The sequence below is a fragment of the Mus caroli genome, unplaced genomic scaffold (assembly GCF_978045245.1).
Source record: "Mus caroli unplaced genomic scaffold, Mus_caroli_1 scaffold_15, whole genome shotgun sequence".
NCBI classification, from domain to species: Eukaryota; Metazoa; Chordata; class Mammalia; order Rodentia; family Muridae; genus Mus; species Mus caroli.
Window position 1 is genome coordinate 61,973,199 of NW_028227270.1, and position 20,646 is coordinate 61,993,844.

Consider the following 20,646-nt stretch of genomic DNA (forward strand, 5'->3'; position numbering starts at 1 on the left):
TGTTCCACTCACCAGCAGTCCCAAAATCCTGCGGCGGGGGTCGTGGGTAGCTGGCGGGTGTCAGGCAACCCTGCGCTCCCCCCATCATTTTACAAAAGGAAACAAAAGAAGCTGAAGTATAAGCAGGTCCATTATCAGTCTTAAGCTCTCAGGGCTGACCCCATGCACCCCATGCCTCAAAGCAATGGGCAATGACATGGTGTGCTTTTTCACCAGTATGCAGGGAGGCAAACAACACCCCAGAGGCTGTATCTACAGAAACATGAACAAATTGCAGTTTACCAAATTCTGAAAAATGAGTCACATCCATTTGCCAAATGTGAAGGGGAAGCAGGCCACGAGGGTTTACTCTCACACTCGCCTGAGGCAATAGGGGGGCACAGACTTTGCAAGCCGTAACAATATCCCTTGCCTCTGCTCTAGTAATATGAAATCGAGAAGAAAGTGTTTTGAATTTCACATGAAACTGTGAATGAAATTCATGAGCCAGTTCTACAGGTATCTGAATCAAAAAGGCAGAAGCAGCTCTAGCAGCTTTACCAACCAAATCATTGCCCTCTGCTAAAGGGCCAGGCAAACCTGTATGACCTCGAATGTGTTGGACAAAAAAAATGGAGAACTTCTATTTAAAATTAAGGATTGCAATTTATTTAACAAATCCCCTGTAGTGGATCGAAAATTCACCTTCCCCACCACTTCCAGCACTGCTAACGAATTAACCACATACTGACTATCTGAAATTAAAAGATTCAGAATACAATTCAAAAACTTTTATAATTGCTTTATAATCTGCAACTCAATAACTTGGGGAGAAGCAGGGGGAAACTGTAAAGTTACTGGTGTAGAGCCATGGACCAAATATGCTCCACAGCCTGTCTTAGACCCATCTGTAAAAATTAAAGGGGCATCAGGCAATGGCATTCGAGAAGTAATTCGTGGAAAAACAACTGAATGAGCTTTAATCAGCTGCAAAATGGGATCCTTAGGGAAATGATTATCCATCTTCCCCATAAAGCTACATCTCAAAATTGCCCAATCATCGACAGTAGCTGATAATACTTCTATTTGCTTCATATTATATGGAACAATCAATTCCTGAGGGGGATTGCCAAAATATTGAATACATTGTTGTAGGCCAATCAAGGCCAATTGTGCTACTGAGGCAGGGTAATAAGACAAGATTTTTGCGGGTGAAATCTTGGGATGTATCCATAGCAAAGGGGCGCCCTGCCAGAGGTCTCCAGTAGGCTGGGTCTCTGAGGGTAGGATGCACAAAATAATAGGACTGAACAGATCTCTTTAATGCTGCTGTTTGAATACCCTTTTTGACCAAACTTAACGCTACGCAGGCAGAATCAGTAAGCTGTCAGGGAGAATTTAATTCTATATCTCCCGGTAAAATATCATGTAATGGTTGTAATTGTTTGTTGGTTGGGCCCAAATAGGGACGTACCCACTGTATATCCCCCAATAGCTTTTGAAAATCATTCAATGTCCTCAAATTATCTGTCCGAATCTGAATTTTCTGGGGAGATACTTGACTATCAAAAATTTTTGTTCCTAAATAATTCACCACTTTTCCTTTCTGAACCTTTTCTGGGGCTACAACCAATTGCTTTTCTTTTAATTTTTGGATCACTACACTATATGCGTGTTCCAACATCTCCTCTGTGGGTGCAACAAGAAGTATATCATCCATATAGTGATAACACTTCAACCTAGGAAATTGATCTCTTACCCCTTTAAGAGCAGAATCTACATAAAGTTGACACATGGTGGGGCTATTAGCCATGCCTTGAGGCAAAACAACCCATTCAAATCTCTCATCAGGCTCAACATGATTAATAGAGGGCCCTGTAAAAGCAAATCTGACTGCATCTTGGGGATGCACTGGAATGGAAAAAAAATAGTCCTTAATATCTAAAATAATTAAAGGCCAATTTCTAGATACGGCAGAAGGAAGGGGTAATCCCCTCTGTACAGATCCCATAATTACCATTTGTTTATTAATTTCTCTCAAATCATGTAATAACCTCCATTTCCCTACTTTTTCTTGATAATAAAAATCAGGGTATTCCAGGGGGAAGTAGAGGGTCTGATATAGCCAAGGTTCAACTGTTCCCTAACCAGCTCTTGTGCTGCTGTTAATTTCTCTGAGGATAGTGGCCACTGAGGAACCCACACTGGTTCCTCAGTCTTCCAAGTAATGGGTAGAGCTCCCTCAGTGGCCCCTAGGAAAAACCCAAACTGGCTCTGTCATTCTTCCTCTCAACCGGTATCAGGGATAGTCTACCTTGTAAATAGTGACCCAAACCTTTACCAGGCTTATATCCCGAATGCAACATCATTCACTGGGCTTGGGTGCCATATGGTCCTTCATTGGTCAGTTTAAAACCCATCTTTTTCATCAAGTCGCGCCCCCATAATGAATGAAATAGGGACGGGCAGCACATAGGGCTGGAAATGCCCCGAATGCCCTTCCTTGTCACGCCAACTTAGATGGCGAGAACTCATTTCTGGCATCTGAGCATATCCAAGTCCTCTCAGGGTTTGCTCTGATCGCTGACGTGGCCAACCAGAGGGCCAATCCTTGACGCTGATGATACTGCAATCTGCGCCAGTGTCCAACAGCCCAGAAATAGATTTTCCCTCTATGATAAGCTGCAATAAAGGTCTTTCATCTAAATCTAGGGAGCAAAAAAATGGCAGAAGTGCCAGTAGAGCCAAATCCCTTGTCCCCTCTTTCTTCCTCCTTAGCTGGGAACTGAGAATGACAACTGGGTAATAAAAGCAACTGAGCTATGCGATCTCTGGGGGAGATGGCTACTATGCCCCTAGGTGAAGAGACCATGATCTTGACTTGTCCTGTATAATCTGGCTGCACTTTTACTTTCACTTTTTCTAAACTGTCCGCTATGCTTTCAAGTCATCTTCAGACATGTCCCCTTCGCTAGAACTGCTTTTGGCATCAGACTTCTGTGATTTCTCCTCTCTTACTTGGTTCAAAGCCTCATTCCCCTTCTGCAGCTCAGCTCCACATCTTCCCTTGTCCTCTATACAGTTGCGAACTAACTTCCATACTGGTAGAAACCTTTTTTCGAGGATTCCCTGTTCCTCTGCAAACTTCAAATCTTTTCCTAACTTCTCCCAGCTCGGTCAGGTAAGGAACCGAGACTGGTAACCATGGGGCCACCTGATTCACTGCTTTCAGAAATTTTTCTAGGGTTTCCTTTTTCAGCCCAATTCCTTTCACCTTTAGGAGGTCTTTCTTTTTTTTTTTTTTTGGTTTTTCGAGACAGGGTTTCTCTGTATAGCCCTGGCTGTCCTGGAACTCACTTTGTAGACCAGGCTGGCCTCGAACTCAGAGATCCGCCTGCCTCTGCCTCCCGAGTGCTGGGATTAAAGGCGTGCGCCACCACCGCCTGGCTAGGAGGTCTTTCAAGGCCTGATGAACAGAATGTCCTGATATTGTATTTCCCATAGTGCCTGGTGTAACTTTAATTGTCTCACTCCGAGAACCTCAATAGTCCCTAATCCAGGAACCTAATAGTCTCTAACTGAGAACTTGAATCGTCCCACTTACCTGGGAGCTTACCAGCTGGCTACCCTGACTGCCAAGAGTTCTGGACTTGTCACGTCTCTCCGTGCGGGCCACCACTTGTCGCTACCGTCTCTGACCAGCAGAAAAGAAGCAACGAAACCGATGTCCTTCTCAAGGCAGTTTATTCAGGAACTTAACAATGTGCAGGAAAAAGAATGCCCCAACCTCTCTCGGCCATCCCCCTTTATCCCCTCTCGTCCACTCCCCATCACCCCAGTCCACGTAGGCACAGTTCATTGGCTCAGGACTACATTCTCACATCATCCGATCTTACATCGTGGTGCATCTGCACAATGCAGCTCAAAGTGGTTATCTTGAGGGATTTGAGGAAGTCAGGTGCCAGTCATAAGACTTGGCAGCAGTCCTGGGCGCCATCTTGGGGCCGCAGCCACACCCACTCCTCACAGTTGACCACTAACAGCTCCTGGTAACTCTACCTCCAAAAGAGTCAGTGCTCTCTGCTGGACTCCACTGCACATAAGTAATATAAAAAGTCTTTTTAGAATAGGGTCATGCAGGCAGTGCAGCTGGGGGGAGTGCTTGCCTACCATGCCAAAGGCCCTGAATTCAGTCTCCATCAATATGTGCAACAAGTGTGGGATGTCGCCTACCAGGAATCCCAGCACCGAAATGACAGTCAGGAAGGTCAGAAGTTTACTATCATCAGCCCCAGCCAAACTGGCCAGCCTAAAATACTTTAGGCCTTGTATTACTTTTAATACAGCATTTTAATTCATTGAGAATTTTTTTTACACAGCTTTGATCATATTTACTCTAACTCCTCCCAGATTCACCCTCACCTCACCAACCCCAAGACCTGGTCTTAGAAAAAAAATAAAATAAAAAGCTCAATCTTGGCATTTTATTCTGGGCTTTTTATTGGTAATGGTAGTGAGTGTTGAACATAATGGCTCTTCGGTTTTGAATATCTGTTAGCTTAAGTGTTTTTAGACTTCATTGGAATTCAGTTCAGATCTTTGAAACTTTGCTTAAACCTGGAATGAGATATATCATAGAATTTGCTACAGGGTGGTGGTGGCCCATGTCTTTAGTTCCAACACTCAGGAGGTAGAGGCAGGCAGGTCTCTGAGTTGAAGGCCAGCCTGGTCTACAGAGTGAGTTCCAGGATAGCCGGGGGCTACACAGAGAAACTGTGTAGAACAAAGTTAGACTTTGCCAAGAGTAGTTTGAAAGGGTTTACCACAGGATGATATACCCTGTCACAGAGGTGGGCTTAGTGCACAGATGAGCACCTGCTAACTTAGGTCCCGCTCCACCCCTCCCTTCTCGAGGCAGTTGGCTGAACCCACAGGTGCAGAGTGCAGGGATGGCTGACTTTACCTTTGAAACTTACTGTAACTGCATAAACCTGGAATAGGTGCTCTGTGTCTAAGCGCATTGCTGTCAGCTGCTGGAAACTTGTGACAGGGACTGCATGTGAGTAGCTGTGCCTGTCCCTCCTCAGCGGCATGTGACCCTATGCCCATCCAGAGGTTCGGTGGAACAGTATCAGCAAGTCACTGCCATCCTGTCTCCCTGCCAGTGATTGTCTTGGTAATGGGGGATGCAGCTTTGTCAGGAAGGACACAGGAAACCCCCTTCCTTTGAGGGATTTGCTGTCAAAGCATGACAGCTGGGACAACGGTACTCTTCGTTTTATTCCTTTCAATCTTAGGAACTGAACCCAGGGCCTCTAACATACTAAGCAAGCATTCTACCACAGAGCCACACCCTTACCCTGTTGTAGTCGATTTGAGAACCCAGCTCTGCTATGCCTGTGGTGCCTGTCCTGTGAACTTTGTGCTTGAGATAAGAACAGGATACATTTTTTGTGGGGCCATGAAAGGCAGCCTGTTTTGGTTGAATGAGGCTTGCTCCGGAGACCCAGTAGAAAACTCTACAAGGGATGGAACAGTGAGCCATGTTCCCAGAGACAGGTGCCTGACACCACAGAGCCCCCAACTCCATAATTCTGTGACTATCTGTCATGCAGAGAAAACCCCAAGCTCCTGGCATTCTGGCTAGACTCTACCCTCACAGTTACCTGACTATAGCCAGGTTTGCTCTGCCCCACACTTAACCTGGCAACTGCAAGATAGCCCAGCCCACAATAAAAGGAACTGCTTGGCCCCTCCTCACTCTCTTAAACTCTCACCTTTCTTACTCTAATCTCTAGCCCTCCTTCTCTCTCTCCTTTTCCCCTCTCTCCACATGGCCATGGCCAGCCTCTCTCCCTCTTTCTACCTTCTGTCTTTCCCCCTGGCTTTCTACAATAAAGCTCTAAAACCATGGACTGTCTCTGCTCATCAAGACCTAAAAAATGGGATAGGCTTTCCCCTTACCAGCCATGTGTAACCTCCCTCCGGAATGCCTTCCTGTGCTCCAGCCATAGACCGGACCAAGGACTCTCGTCTGCATGGGAACCACCCAGTGTCCCCTTTTCATTCCCTCTCCTCCTTTTGGTCCTGGAGATGACCAAGCTGCCCCCAGGGCCTCCATTTTGTTCTCAGCTCTTCTGCAGTGTCCAGTGGCATCTGGGATGCCTGAGACTGAGAACCTGTTATCTCTGGCCTCTGTGAGGCCCAGAGACCTCGGACTGCCCCTTGTCCACCTCCCCTGTGGGCTGGGTCCGTGGCTTCCCACAGCCAGACACCCACCCAGGGCCACGTGGAAAGCATGCGGCAGTCCTGAGTCTGCCCGCCCAGAGCACTGAAACTCCAGTAGGACATGGGTCTTCTCCCACTCCCTTTATTCCCCCACACCCGCTGCCCTACACATTTTCAGTTCATTTTCTTTCTTTTTTAAAGTTTTGTTACTTATGTATGTTTGCACACATACTCGTGCATGCCCTGGCACATGTGGAATTCAGAGTGTAGCTTGCAGGTGTTGATTCTCCTATCACCATGGCACTGACACTGGCCGAACCATCTTCCTGACCTTCAGTTTGTTTTCTGTAACTCGAAAGGATTTTAACTGATGGCTCTCAAGTTCATCTCTGTACTCTTTCTCTCTGAGACAGGAGCTCATTATATAGCCCTTGTCGGTAACTCACTGTATAGAGAAGGCTGGCTTCAAACTCAGAGCTCCATCTGCCTCTGCCTTCTGAATGCAGGGATTAAAGGTGTGCACCACTGTGCCCAGTATAAATATTTCTAAAGATTTAGCAAATTTGTGTGTGTGTGTGTGTGTATGCTCACCATGTGTACGCAGGTACTTGCAGAGGTCGGAGTTGCTAGACCGAGTTGCCTGTAACTGGAGTTACAGAAGGTAATGAGCTGCCTGATACAGGTGCTCAGAACCAAACCAAGGTCTTCTGAAAAGAAGCAAGCACTCCGAACTGCTCCAGCTCCAGCAGAACGGAGGCACACTGTATTCAGGCCACTGAAGTGGAAACTTAAGGGTTCTTTGGAAAGTCGGTTGGGTGGTGTTTTGCTGGGGGAAACACATGAAGGAACGTTTTGTTAAAGTGAACACAGGTGAAAGGCTAAGGCAGCCTCGTGAAGGAACGTTTCACTGAAACAGGCAGAGGAGAGAGGATTGTTCTGCTAAAGCAAGCACATAAAAGGACATGCGATGAAGGATTCTTTGCTAACAACACACATGTATTGGTCTGCCTTCCATTGCATAGTTGAGCTGCATTTGTCTGGACACCATAGAGAGAAACACCAAAAAGCTTCTGGTGGCGTGCTGCAGTTTGTTGCTGCTTCCAGGGATTTGGCCTGATTGGACGTAACATGCTGAGGCAAGGCACGTGGAGGACAGGTGATGTTTGGAGGGTATAAATAGGACTCTATGGAGTGACGGAGATAGAGCTTGGCTTGCTGGTACAGCTAGCTGTGCAACGCTTACGGGTTTTGTGTCTTCCCTGAACTTTGCTTCCCTGAGAGGCACAGCTAAGAACTTCTCCTGGAGTCCCTCCGGGTCCCTGCTGCTGACTTGAGCTGAGGCTGAGGCCTGGCTGTCTCTGCTAGGTCATGTCACCGCTGTTGCTAAACCAACTCTATCGAACTAGACTCCTGGTGTATCCATGATGTGTTTGTGAGTGGATCGAGCTGCTGCTGCCTGCTAACCTGTGAGCTGAACTGCCGATTTCCAGAAAACACAAATGGGAGTTGCTCCAAAGAACCTTTCTAAACAGGTCTACTTTCTCCCTACCCCATAGCCTTTCTTTTCCACTACTTCTGGTGGGTGGTGGGTTACAAAGAAGATTAAAGTGTTTAAGAACCATCATTAAAAACAAGATTTAGCCGGGCAGTGGTGGCACACGCCTTTAATCCCAGCACTTGGGAGGCAGAGGCAGGTGGATTTCTGATTTCAAGGCCAGCCTGGTCTACAGAGTGAGTTCCAGGACAGCTAGGACTGCACAGAGAAACCCTGTCTCGAAAAAACAAACAAAACAACAACAACAACAACAACAAAACAAGATTTAACAAAATTAAAGTTACAGACCACTTTCAGAAATTGTCTGTTTTCTCTAGACAGACTTTGAACTCTGTCATAGCAAATATGTAAGGCTATTTGTAACACGAAGTAGCCTGGCTTCCTTCCAAATCAACATTAAATTTGTAGCATTCAAAGTCTGTCAACAAGAAGACCATCTGTAGGAAGCCATGGTGGCTCATGGTTGCAGTCTCAGAATTCTACAGGCAGAGGCAGGAGGATGGCCATGAATTTGAGGTCAGTCTGTGTTATGTAATGAACTCTACTGTAATCCAGCCTGGTCCATGGTACAAGGCCCCATCCAATAGCGATGATGACAACATCAGTCAGCCTATGGGGACTGCAGGATTTCATGTCTCAGGCAGTAAACTCCAAGATTTTCCAACATAAACTGATTTTTATACTGTAACGAGCAGCTATGAGACCCACTGTTCTTTTCCCCATTCCACTGTTGTCAGGACAGGCTAAAGTTTAGTCGGCACAGAACTCTAACCACTATTCTTGTTACAGGGCTGAAATTCAAATGTCACAGTCTGATTGAGTTGTGTTCTTTGTTTTTGAAAGATGTATTTTACTTTACGCGTATGAATGTTTTGCCTGCTGGTAGGTACATGGACTATGTGTGGTCAGAAGAGAGCATTCATCTGGACAGCGGGAGACACCATGTGGGGGCTGGAATCAAACCCAGGTCCTCTGCAGGAGCAAGTACTCTTAACTGCTGAGCCAGCTCTCCAGCAGCCAGTTCATCAAGTTCCATGAAGCCTGGGTTAAAAGGAAGAAGGACGGGAAGTGATGGACTGGAGGCGTGGCTCAGCAGTTCCTGCACTGGCTGCTCTTGCACAGGAATTGGGCTCTATTTCCAGTACCGCGTGGTGGCTCTCAATCATCTGTGCCTCCAGATCTAGGGGATATGATAGCCTCGTCTGGCTTCCTGGGGCACAGGGCAAACATGGTGGACATATATATGCAAATGAATATCCACATACATACAAATAAATCTTTTAAAAATTAATAGGTGATCATGGTATGGTATCTGAGAAGCCTAGAAACTCTTACTTTGAGAACAAAACATAGTATTTGGAAAGCAAACAAACAAAAAATCTATAAATTCATAATTCACATACTCCAAGGAAAGAAACTATAACATTTGTTTTGGGGATGTTGGTAAGGACCAATTCCTCACCATCACAATTGATAAATAAAAGAGAGAGAAGAAGTATTGGTCCACCAATTCCTGTACAAACACCATTTTAGGTTAACTGTGTAGAGGGAAGCCTTTATTATAGAATAATTTGAGCTAATGAATGCAAATGACTCAAGTGGCAGTAGTGGCAGTTGCTGAAGCACATGCTTTTAATCCCAGCATGTAGGGGAAGGGGTGTGTGTGTGTGTGTGTGTGTGTTAGAACCAAATGGGTTTTTGTGAGTTCAAGGCTAGCCTGGTCTACAAGTGAATCTCAGGACAGCCAGAACTACATAATAAGACCCTGACTCAAAATCACCAAAAAAGAAAGAGGAAGAGGAAAGAAAGGAGGAGGAGGAGGAACAGGAGATGTTGGTCAAGAAAAGAAGCTCACATAACTCCAATCAGTGAGGTTTATTGTAATGAGAGGTCCTTGGGGCCAGAACTGGGCCTCCATGTGGGAGGGAAGCATTCAACACAAGTGTATAATATATAAAAGGAAGTGTTAGATGCAAGTATACAATACATGGAGAGACACATTAGACACAACTCTACCACATATGAAGGGGAAGATTAAGCATAAATCTACATTATATTAGGTACAACTATACATCTGGAGGCTGTAGTTGTATGAGTGAATAGGAGTGGCATTACTTGAAAGGACTGGGAGATGTGGCCTTGCTGGAGTAGGTGTGGCTTTGTTGGAGTGGGTGTGGCCTTGTTGAAGGAGGTGTGGCCTTGTTGGAAGAAGTATGTCAGGCTGGGTCAGGCTTTGAAGTTTCAGGTGTTCAAGCCAGGCCCAGTGTCACCCTCTCTTCCTCCTTCCTGCCTATTCAGATGTAGAACTCTCAGCTGCTCTGTAGTACCCAGTGTCCCTGCATACCACCATGCTTCCCCCGCATGATGACAGTAGACTAAACCTTTGAACTGTAGCTAGCCCCCAGTTGTATGTTTTCATTTATAAGAGTTGCTGTGGTCATTGTGTCATATCCTAGTGACAGAAACGTTAAGTAGGGAAGAAGGAGAGGGTTAGACTCAACTATACAATATTGGGAAATCCAAACATGATGGGGCCTTAAGGAGAAGGGTGGACTTCCCTCCCAAACCTGGAGAGGAGCTTCAATAAGAATGAGAAGGGGGGCTGGAGAGGTGGCTTAGCGGGTAAGAGCACTGACTACTCTTCAAAAGGTCCTGAGTTCAATTCCCAGCAACCACATGGTGGCTCACAACCATCTGTAATGGGATCCAATGCCCTCTTCTGGTGTGTCTGAAGACAGCTACAGTGTATTCATATAAATAAAAATAAATCTTTAAAAAGTAATAAAATAAAATTGATGTTATAAAGCAAAGGATTTACTAATAGACTTGCTCAGGAGACATTAAGTCACACTAGTGATATTTAGCTAAGGGAGCCCTGCATCCTAAACACCTGAAAGGTAAGGAGTGTGCTAACCAGGCCTGTTAGAGACTAGGGAACGTGGGGTGCAGGGAAATAAATGTTTATCAGCCAGGATTCACCAGTCATTAGGCCCTGGTTCCCATACTAAAGACATACCTCTAGGGCAACTTAGGTAGGGTCACCACTGTCCTAAAGTTCTGGTCTGCCATTAAGTTCCCTGTGTTCTTATCCGGGAAACATAATTCTGCCAGGTGAGCAAGATGAACCTTGGTAACAAGTATTCGAAAAGAGTAACATTGGTAATTGGTAATAATTGGTAATAATTCCAGTAATATGTAATATCTTTGCTGCATAAATCTCCTATCTGTCTGAGTGGCCAGACTTTTAGTGCTCTGTAAAATTATTCAAAAGTGTAACCTGGGGCCAGAATCTGAAAGAGATTTAAGATTCACAGTGTTTGTGGGATGTGTAAGCCTAGAGTGTATATAATTTAGTAAAATCTGTTGAACATGCAGCTCTTCCTTGGGTGTTAGCCTAGCCAACAAAGCACCACTAAAGAGATTTCCCTTAGTTAGTCTCTAAGTGTGTGCAATGATTTCTCAACAGGAAGATGTTGGGAGCAAGGAGGTAGATAATGCTCAGTCGGCATAACTAAAATTATATTTTATTATGCTGAAGGTCTTCACACGAGCTTCTCAATCCATGTGTCTAAGTACCATTCTAAGCCTGTCTCCCCATGGCTGCTCACCTGTGTGATATATGGAGCTTAGGTCCAGTCTCTAGTAATAATCTCTGTAATTTTATTTATTTATTTATTTATTTATTTATTTATTTATTTATTTATTTGGTTTTTCAAGACAGGGTTTCTCTGTATAGCCCTGGCTGTCCTGGAACTCACTTTGCAGGCAAAGCTGGCCTCAAACTCAGAAATCCGCCTGCCTCTGCCTCCCGAGTGCTGGGATTAAAAGCGTGCACCACCACGTCTGGCTTGTAATTTTAATTTTTTCAAGTCCTATTTTAAATGATGGTTCTTAAACTCTTTAACCTTCCTTTTATCCCACCTTCCACCAGAAGTAGTGGGAAAGAAAGGATATGAGGAAAGTGGGCCTTGTTTAAAAAGGTTTTGAGCAATTCTTGTCTGTGCTGTCTGGAAATCAGTAGTTCAGTTCACAAGTTAGCAGTAGCAGGCAGCTTTATTCACTCGCAAACACCTCATGGATACAACCAGCAGTCCAGTTCGGTAGACTGGGGATAGCAACAGCAGTGACATGATCTGGCAGAGACAGCCCGACCTCAGCCTTAGCTGGAGTCAGCAGGAGGGACAGCAAGAACACCAGAAGTGCTCAGATGTGCCTCTCTCAGGAAAGTGAAGATCAGCAAAGATGTGAGACCCACACTCACTGTACCAGCAAGCCAAACTCTGTCTCCAGTCACTCAACTGAGTCCTATTTATACCCTCCAAGCATCACGTGTCCTTCACGTGCCTTGCCTCAGCACGTGCAGCTAATCAGCCCAAATCCATGGAGTCCAACAAGTGCAACTCAACTTCACAGTGTAAGGCAGACCAATACATACATGTTGTTAGCAAAGAATCCTTTGTCATGTGTCCTTTCACGTGTTTGCTTTGGCTTAACATCCTCTCTCCTGTGTCTGCTTTAGTAAAACGAGTCTTATGGGGCAACGGGCTACATGCAGACAGCCTGGTTTCCAGGCGAGGCTAGATCTTGAACCCTGGGACCCGGTGGTGATAATTCACCTACATGGGACTGAAGGAGTTCTCTCATGTCTCCTGGACCCTGGCTCCTGTTGAAGTTACTGCCCCTACAACTCCCACAAGAAAGGCGTGGCTATCAGCCAGGTAGGAACAGCACCAAGCCTTCCCACATGCAAATAAGGTTTCCCCCAAACTCACAGTCCAAGCCAATGAGAGGTGCTTGCTGTCAAACCCTGAATCACCCCCAGAACTGTATATAAATTCATGCAGGGAATTAAAGATATGCTAGAACTATTCCTTCGTCTGAGTCTTTTGTTCCAAGAGCTGTATGTAACACTTGGGATGAGATCTTCTCTCCCGAAGAGCCACTGGAGGTCCTGCCGCACTCCTCACTGGATCACTGGATAGTCAGTTTTTTTGTCAGCCCAGCCAGACCCGACTCAGTTCAAAGCAGCTTGGAGTTACTGAGCAAGCAACCTGGAAGGAAGGCGTGGCAGAGACTTTGTCTCCCTGCCTGCACTCACTTCTCATGCTGGAACCTTCCCACCTGGCCTGGACAGAGATCTCCGTGGAAAACCTCTGGTACCCAGGCCCCCAGAGTCTGTCTTAGTCTTTCACCTGTGTCCACTTCAGGAAAACACTCCTTCCTGTGATTGCCCCAGCAAAACACCATCCAACACAACTGACTCTCCAAAGAACCAGTAAGTTTCCACTTCACCTCTCTGGTTCAAGGGTCAGAATCCCAGGACTGCCCTCTTCAGCAGCAGGGCAGATCAAGCTCCCATCTCTCCAGAGTCTCCAGCCATCCTGAAGAGGTGAAGAGAGGTTCATTGCTCTTGGTCTCTGTTTATGACAAGTGGGTGGGGGGAGTTTTCTGATAACCCCTCTGTCCCATGTGTACAAGACATTTAAGATGACTTTTACTTTGCGATTCTTTACAAAGTTCATGTGGTGTCTTTCACAGAGGTGGGTACTGTTGGCTCAGAGATTGGAGGGCCCAAGGTTTAGGGTCAAGAAGAATGGTTCTGAACCTTCCTCATGCTACATACGACCCTTTAATACAGTTCCTTATGTTGTGATGACCCCAAACCATAAGATTATTTTTGTTGGTGCTTCTTAGCTGTAATTTTGTTACTGTTAAGAATTATAATGTAAATAATATCTGATATGCAGGTTATCTGATATGTGACCCCTGTGAAAGGGTTGGTTGTTCAAGGGGTCGTGACCCACAGGCTGAGAACCACTGGTCCAGGGAGACTGAGACAAACATAATACCTGTGGGTATCAGGATTGGCCTGGCTCACTTGGGCCATTGTAAAGCACATGTGACTCACATCACTCATAAGGATGGATGCTAAGGTCTTGAAGTTTGTAATGCTCAAAGTTTTAGTGGTAAGGGGTGTGGGATAAGAAAAACACCAATTCTGGAAGATGTGGGCACAGACTGGCTCGACATACAGCAAAGGATTACTAGGTTGTAAACTGCATGCATTCCCAGCATTCCATGAGGCAGACAGATTAAACATCTCCTTCCTTTGAAGCATGCCTGTGAGTGTAACTTTCCTGACTTCTCCAGTGTTTATCTGTGTGCACAAGCGCATTCTGCCCTCTATAAGGTCCAGTCTCATCTTCCCTGCCTGCAACTTGGGGATCACGTGTGCTCCACTGCCGTGCCTGCCTGACACTGTGTCCCCTGCCACAATGGTAAGGGGCTAACCCTCTGAAACTGTAAGTAAGCCTCCAGTTAAATGCTTCCTTTTATAATTGCTTTAGCGGAAGTGTCTCTTCACAGCTATAGAACAGTAACAAGGACCAGCCCAAGATAAATAACTCACAGAGACCCATAGCAAGAGGAGTTTCCATTGGCTTGACATCTTACAGGCTTCAGTCCATAGCCAATTGTCGCCACTGCTGCTTTGAGCTGTGGTCAGGCAGCATGACACAGTAGCTAGTGCATATAGGAGCAAATTGTTTACCTCATGACCAGGAGGTAAAAGAAAAGGGTGAGGATGGCACCTCATTAGTTCTCCAAGGACAGACTAAATGGTTGATTGGCTGTTGTATAGGAAATTTCTTATCTGATCAGCTAGATTTCTACTGAAAACCAAAGCACACTACACTGCAGGCTGCATTCTACTGAGTTATGAAGTTGGTTGTCTAAAGAAGAAATCCTGGAAAGTGAACTCTGTGCCTTGTGCATTCTAAACACGTGCCCAATCACTATACCACACCCCTTTGTGCCAGTGCAATCGACTTAGGCAAAATCTGGGGATGGATAGATGGCTCAGTGGCTTAAAGCACGCAGAAGACTGGGGTTCCATTGCCCACAGCCACAGGTATAGCTCACAACTATCTGTAACTCCAGTTCCAGGGGACCCAGTGCTTGCTTCCGGCCTCTGAGAGCAGGCATGCATTGGTACACATATGTGCCAACATTAAGAAGTTAGACTAGAATAAGATCAGAACTACCGAGTGTTCATGAAATATGTTTTTTTTTTGTTTTGTTTTGTTTTTGTTGGTTTTTTTTTTTTTGTTTTGGGTTTTTTTTTTTTTTTTTGCTTTTTTGGTTTTTGGGTTTTTTTTTTTTTTTTTTGGTTTTTCGAGACAGGGTTTCTCTGTATAGCCCTGGCTGTCCTGGAACTTACTCTGTAGACCAGGCTGGCCTGGAACTCAGAAATCCACCTGCCTCTGCCTCCCAAGTGCTGAGAATAAAGGCCTGTGCCACCACCGCCTGGCTAACGTTTTTTGTTTTTGTTTTTAAATATTATTTACTTACTGTACATATGAGTACACTGTACATGTCTTCAGACACACCAGAAGAGGGCATCAGATCCCATTACAGATGGTTGCGTGTCACCATGTGGTTGCTGAGAATTGAACTCAGGACCTCTGGAAGAGCAGTCAGTGCTCCCAACCGTTGAGCCATCTCTCCAGCCCTCACGAAACGTTTGTTTTCATTTATGTAGTTATACATATATATTGATTCATATAGCAGCCTTTTTCCCCCTATACTGTCTCAGGCTTGAACCACTCTGTTGGCTTTTCAAATTTATGTCTGTTGAGGGATCAGGTCAAAGTTGAAAGCCATTGTCCCGCCCACACCCCTTTTTGTCCCTGAGAGGGTATCATTATGTACATCAGGCCTTGGTTTCAGGTTCCTGCACCATATAAGTAGTGTGGTGGCAAGTGCCTGGGGACCTCCAGAGAAGCAGGATTAGAGACACTCAAGTAGCCTGTGCTACATAAAACCTTGTTTCAAAACCGCACTACCTGAGGTAGTAGCGGAGTACCTAAACTCAACCTGTCGCACGTCCCGTGTGTGTTTCCTGGGATTTTCAGAGAAGGATCCTGGGGCAGGCTCAGCTAGGGACTCCACCAAAGGAAGGGTGGCCGCGGGGCGGAGCCTTGGGGCGGGGCGGAGCCTGGGGCGGGGCGCGTTGGAGGCGGAGAGTGCTGGCAGGTTTTGCGTGAACCTGGGCCTACGTAGGGCGGGGACGGCTTGGGGCGGAGCCAGCGGGGGGCGGGGTCGCTGAGAGGTGGCGGGAGGCGTGCTGCGCCGTTGCCTTGAGAACTGGTGACAACAAAAGGCGTGGGTGCGGAGGGCGGAGGAAGGCCGCGGCGTGGGGCGCTCGCCTGCGAAGACCTGGGCTGTCCGGAGCCGGTCGGTGCGCCCCGGGCCCGACGGGCGCGAAGCCGGCGGCACCCGGCCTGCGGCCCCGTTGAGGGTCGCGGACGCGGCGGACGGAGCGGGGCGTCCTGAGGTAGCAGCGGGGGGCCTGAGCGCGGGCCGGAGGGCAGCGGGGCACGCGGCTGCGGCGTGAGGAGGGCGCCGCCGTGAGCCTGTCCTCGCGAGGGAAGCCTCGGGCGGCGAGGCGCTGAGGGACGGTGCCTGCCGCCCGCCCGGGTCTGTTTCCCGGTTTTCTGGCTCACACTCAGGCTCCGTTATGCAGTCGTGAGTTGTTGCGAGCATCGTTTTTTGCTGGGACGCTTCTCAGGAAAGAAGTGACAACCCGTGGACCACAACTTCTAACTCCCGCCACCACGTCCGTGGAAGCCGGTAGTTGAAGACCTCATTACCTAGCAAATGACATTTACCAAATGGTAAATGCTTACCTTGCATTTGGTCACATTTTAAAAAACGTGTCCTCAAATATTACCAGCCAATCAGATTTCCCTGCTGATTTTTATTTATTTATTTTTATATTTGACAGTATACAGGACTACATTGAATCTGAAAAGTAACTGTCACAGGCTTTAAAAAATGGACTGCATGTTGTTTATGAGCCATATATGTATGCACCATATTACTTTTTATGATTATGGTAGGCAAATTCTGACCGCTTATATGGCCACACTGTTTATGTCAACATTACCTTCACAAAACCCAACGAAGTGGAAATACTCCAATTAGAACTCAGATCCTCCTGCCTCTGCCGCCTGAGTTCTGGGATTAAAGGCGTGCATCACCAACTCTGGGGCTAGTTGGTATTTTTAAATAAGCAATTTATCCAAAGAAGTTGGGATCAGCTTAACATAACCTTTTTAATAAGAATTTTTATGTGTGTATGAGTGTGAGCATGTGCAGGTCAGACAACAGTTTACAACTGTCAGTTCTTTCCCTGTACTATGTGGGGTCCAGAGATTGAGTCCAGATTACCAGGTAGGTGGCCACACATGCTGTGGTGCTGAGCCCTCTCATTAGCCCAGACAGCAACTTTTGCCTTACTAAGATGACATTAAAAAAAAAAAAAAAGTGACCTAATCTGTATGACTGTTGTGCAGACTGCATCCCAGAGGGGTTTTGTTTCTTTTAAGAGTGCTTTAGGACGTAAGGGTTTATGATACACACGAGTATTTTGTTGTTGTTATTGAAGATTTGTTAAGAATTATTGAAACTGCCAAGTTGTGCGTGTCTATCTGTGTCACCTCCCCAACTTCCATTAAAGATAGTTTGTTGACTCTGGGCTATTGAAGCCCAAGGGACCTGAGATTTTAGTGACATACAAGATTTTTGTTGTGAGCCTCTTCTGGCTGTTCATTTTTAGTGTAGCTGAGTTTTGTTTTGTTTTTTAAGGTTAGTGGATATTAATTTATCATGGTTACATTTCCAGAGCTGTTAATGTGTGGAAGCCCACACCTGTAGTGGCAATGCTGGAGAGGTGGAGGCAGCAGGACTGCTCTGAGATCCAAACCAGAGTGAGAAACTGTATAAAACCAAAGTGAATATTTCCATACCAAGTAGTTCAGGAAGTGTTATTTGCTGTCCAACAGCCTTCTAGATTGGTGATAATCTTAAAACCCACTTTTCCAAAGAATCTTTCCCCATCAGACTGGTTGTTTTCACCATGGTCATGAAACAAGTCCTCTGGAAACCAGAAGAGACGTCTTAACAGCCAGCCAAATAAACCAGGGCACCACTGCCAAACCAAGGGAGGCCTGAGCCTCACAAAGTCCTCGCTGCTACACACTTGAGTTACTGTGAGAACACTGGGCACAAACTGGGTGAAAGGAAGTCATCCCTGGGGTCCCATAGAAAGAAAGGCACCAGAAACTGTTGGTACAAAACACTTGTCACCTTGAGAAGGAATAAGAAATAGTTGTAGCCAAATATGTGTGACCATGGCACAATGTCAGAATCTAGACTTCTAAGGCACTTGTAGACGATTATCTTATGGTAGCTGATGTAAGGAATACTCATTCTGTTTTTACATATTTTTTACACATTGTGTGTGTGTACACATTTATGGAGGTCAGAGGACATCTGTGGATGTCTGTTCTTCCACCATGTGGATTCAGAGATCACATTCAGGTCCTCAGGTTTGGTAGCAAGTGCCTTTACAAACTGAGCCATTTGCTGTCCTGAGAGCCCCACCTTAGTTTTGGGAAGGACGGTTTCCTGCGGAGGGGATCCTGGCCTATCTAAAATGTGGGTGTCAGGCTGAGCAGAGGCAGCTTGCATCAATTGCTCTCTTCTGGCTGTGGATAGAACATGGTCAGTGGCGGCAAGCTGCTGCCTAAACTTCCTTCCACGATAGACTGCATTTGTTTGGGCTGTTTTAATCACAGTGCAGGAAAAGAAGCTAAGGCATTGTTTAGGAGTAGAAGACACCATTTGCCTGTTTCAACATTTTCAAAAGTTAAGTTCCCTGCATGCACCGGGCTTGGGAGTGAATGATAGAGCATGTGTGGAGGTCAGGACAACTTTGTGCAGGTGTTTTTCTCTTTCCACCTTCCCATGCTTCCCAGAGCTTATGTGGGGGAACCCTCTACCTGCTGAGCCATTTCTGTAGCCTGTAGTGATTGCTTTTAAACTAATTATTTTAAATTATACTGACAAAATTTCATCATTTAATTCTGATGTTTGCGAGATGAAATGCTATTTTCAATACCTTCAAGTATGATACAAATAATTTGCTTTAAATTTTATGTATTTATAAATTTTATTTCCCTCCTTCTCTTTCTTCCTTCCTCCCTTTCTTTCTTTCTTTCTTTCTTTCTTTCTTTCTTTCTTTCTTTCTTTCTTTCTTTCTTTCCTTCCTTCTTTCTTTCTTTTTTTCTTTCTGTTTTTCAAGACAGCTCTTGCTATCCTGGAACTCACTGTGTAGACCAGGTTGGCCTTAAACTTAGAGATCCACCTGTCTCTGCCTTCCAAGTGCTGGGATTAAAGGTGTGTGCCCCTGCTACCTGGCTAAAATGTATTTATGTATTATGTATATATATATATATTATGTATAGGTGTGTGCCTATATACATTTATGTGTACCATGTGTGTGCAGGAGCTGGAGCTGCAGGTATTTGTGAGTTGCCTGATGTGGGTGCAGGGAATTGAACCAGGTCCTCTGGAAGAACAGCCAGTGTTCTTAATCTCTGAGCCATCTCAACGCCTTCCCAAGTATTTACTTTTAACATGTTTATAACTCCTGAGTTCTCTCCTCACCTGGATTTCCTAACTAATTAATTATTCCTAACTGTAAATGTTCATTATTTAGATGAATGAACTAGGAAGCATCACACTCTGGACATAAACAGAGGAATTCTGTGTTTTTATCCTTTAACTTTATAATTAACCAATTCATAGTCCCCAGTCCCCGCAACTATTTTGAAGCAAACCTAAATGCTGAATATTTTCCTCATTAAATTCCTTAAGCATTTTACAAGTCAGATCAACTTTGTAATATAATTTGTACTGGTAAAGAATCTGCTCAAAATGACTCTGCTTTGAAACATGAATGGTTTTTATGGCATTAATGCAGCTAGTAATTAAACTATATCTTTTATTTTGATATGCAGGAGTTCAGATCTTACATAAAATGGATGTTTCTCACATGTTATTGAACACTAAGTGCATAATCTATTAAGTAAAACCCAAGCTGCCATGGAAGAAATACCAATAAAAGTGGCTGTCCGTATCAGACCTCTGCTCTGCAAAGAAGTTCTACATAATCATCAAGTCTGTGTGAGGGATATCCCAAACACCCAGCAGATTATCATTGGGAGAGATAGAGTTTTCACTTTTGATTTTGTTTTTGGCAAAAACTCCACTCAGGATGAAGTTTATAACACATGCATAAAGCCCCTAGTGCTGTCGCTCATCGAGGGCTATAATGCAACTGTTTTTGCATATGGACAAACTGGATCTGGGAAAACATATACCATCGGAGGAGGCCATGTTGGTAAGACTTTCAAACTCTCAGTGTTTTATAGCATGAATCAAGATTTCATTTCTTTTATGACTGAGCACTGGGCTGTTTACTTGACTTTGCCTTGCCTCCCGACTTAGCTGAGACAAACACTGGTGTACAGCCATCTGTTTGAGTCCATCATAGACCTTAACATTTTAAATCTTGTTTTGTTTTTATGGTACTGGAAATAGAACTAAGTTGCTGACTAAGCACCACAATACTGAGATACATCACTAGCCTTCTTTTTGCTTTTTTTTTTTGTTTGTTTGTTTCAAGGGAAAGAGTCACTCAGCTGCCTATGCTGGGCTTAAACTTACTCTGTAGCCCAGGTTGTCCTTGAAATTAGGATTCCTCCACCTCAGCCCTCCCTCATAGAGTTGGGTTTGCACTAGGCCCTCCCCTGTCATTGCCTTTTAAAGTTAATTTTTGAAGTTATCATAAAAGTAATAGGCTTGTTTCCTCATGGCCTCTTCATATAAATATGTCATTATGTTTTCCTCAGTGAGCCTTCCTCACTACCCTCTCTCATATCGCCATTGTCTTTAGTCAGTTCCACGTCTGCTTCTTACCACATGTTCCGTTGCATTAGTTCCAAACTCCAGAAACTGGAGTTTGAGGTAGTTGCCAG

The 20,646-nt window shown here is 45.2% G+C and overlaps 1 protein-coding gene across 5 annotated transcripts in view; it reads left to right on the forward strand.

Annotated features, from left to right (window-relative positions):
• The first annotated feature begins 15,923 nt into the window (after positions 1–15,923).
• Positions 15,924–20,646, forward strand: part of Kif27 (kinesin family member 27) — a 78,782-nt gene continuing 74,059 nt past the window's right edge. For 2 of the 5 annotated variants that reach the window (XR_002379511.3, XM_021180420.3), the window contains exons 1-2: positions 15,924–16,097; positions 19,627–20,009. Coding sequence is in view for 4 of the 5 variants with exons in the window: in XM_021180420.3 (XP_021036079.1) it covers positions 19,712–20,009 (298 nt within the window). In the remaining variant the exon portion in view is untranslated. Of the gene's footprint in view, positions 16,098–16,124; positions 16,438–19,626; positions 20,010–20,646 lie in introns of those variants that run through there. The other 3 variants (XM_021180421.2, XM_021180422.2, XM_029468628.2) reach the window with 3 other exon arrangements.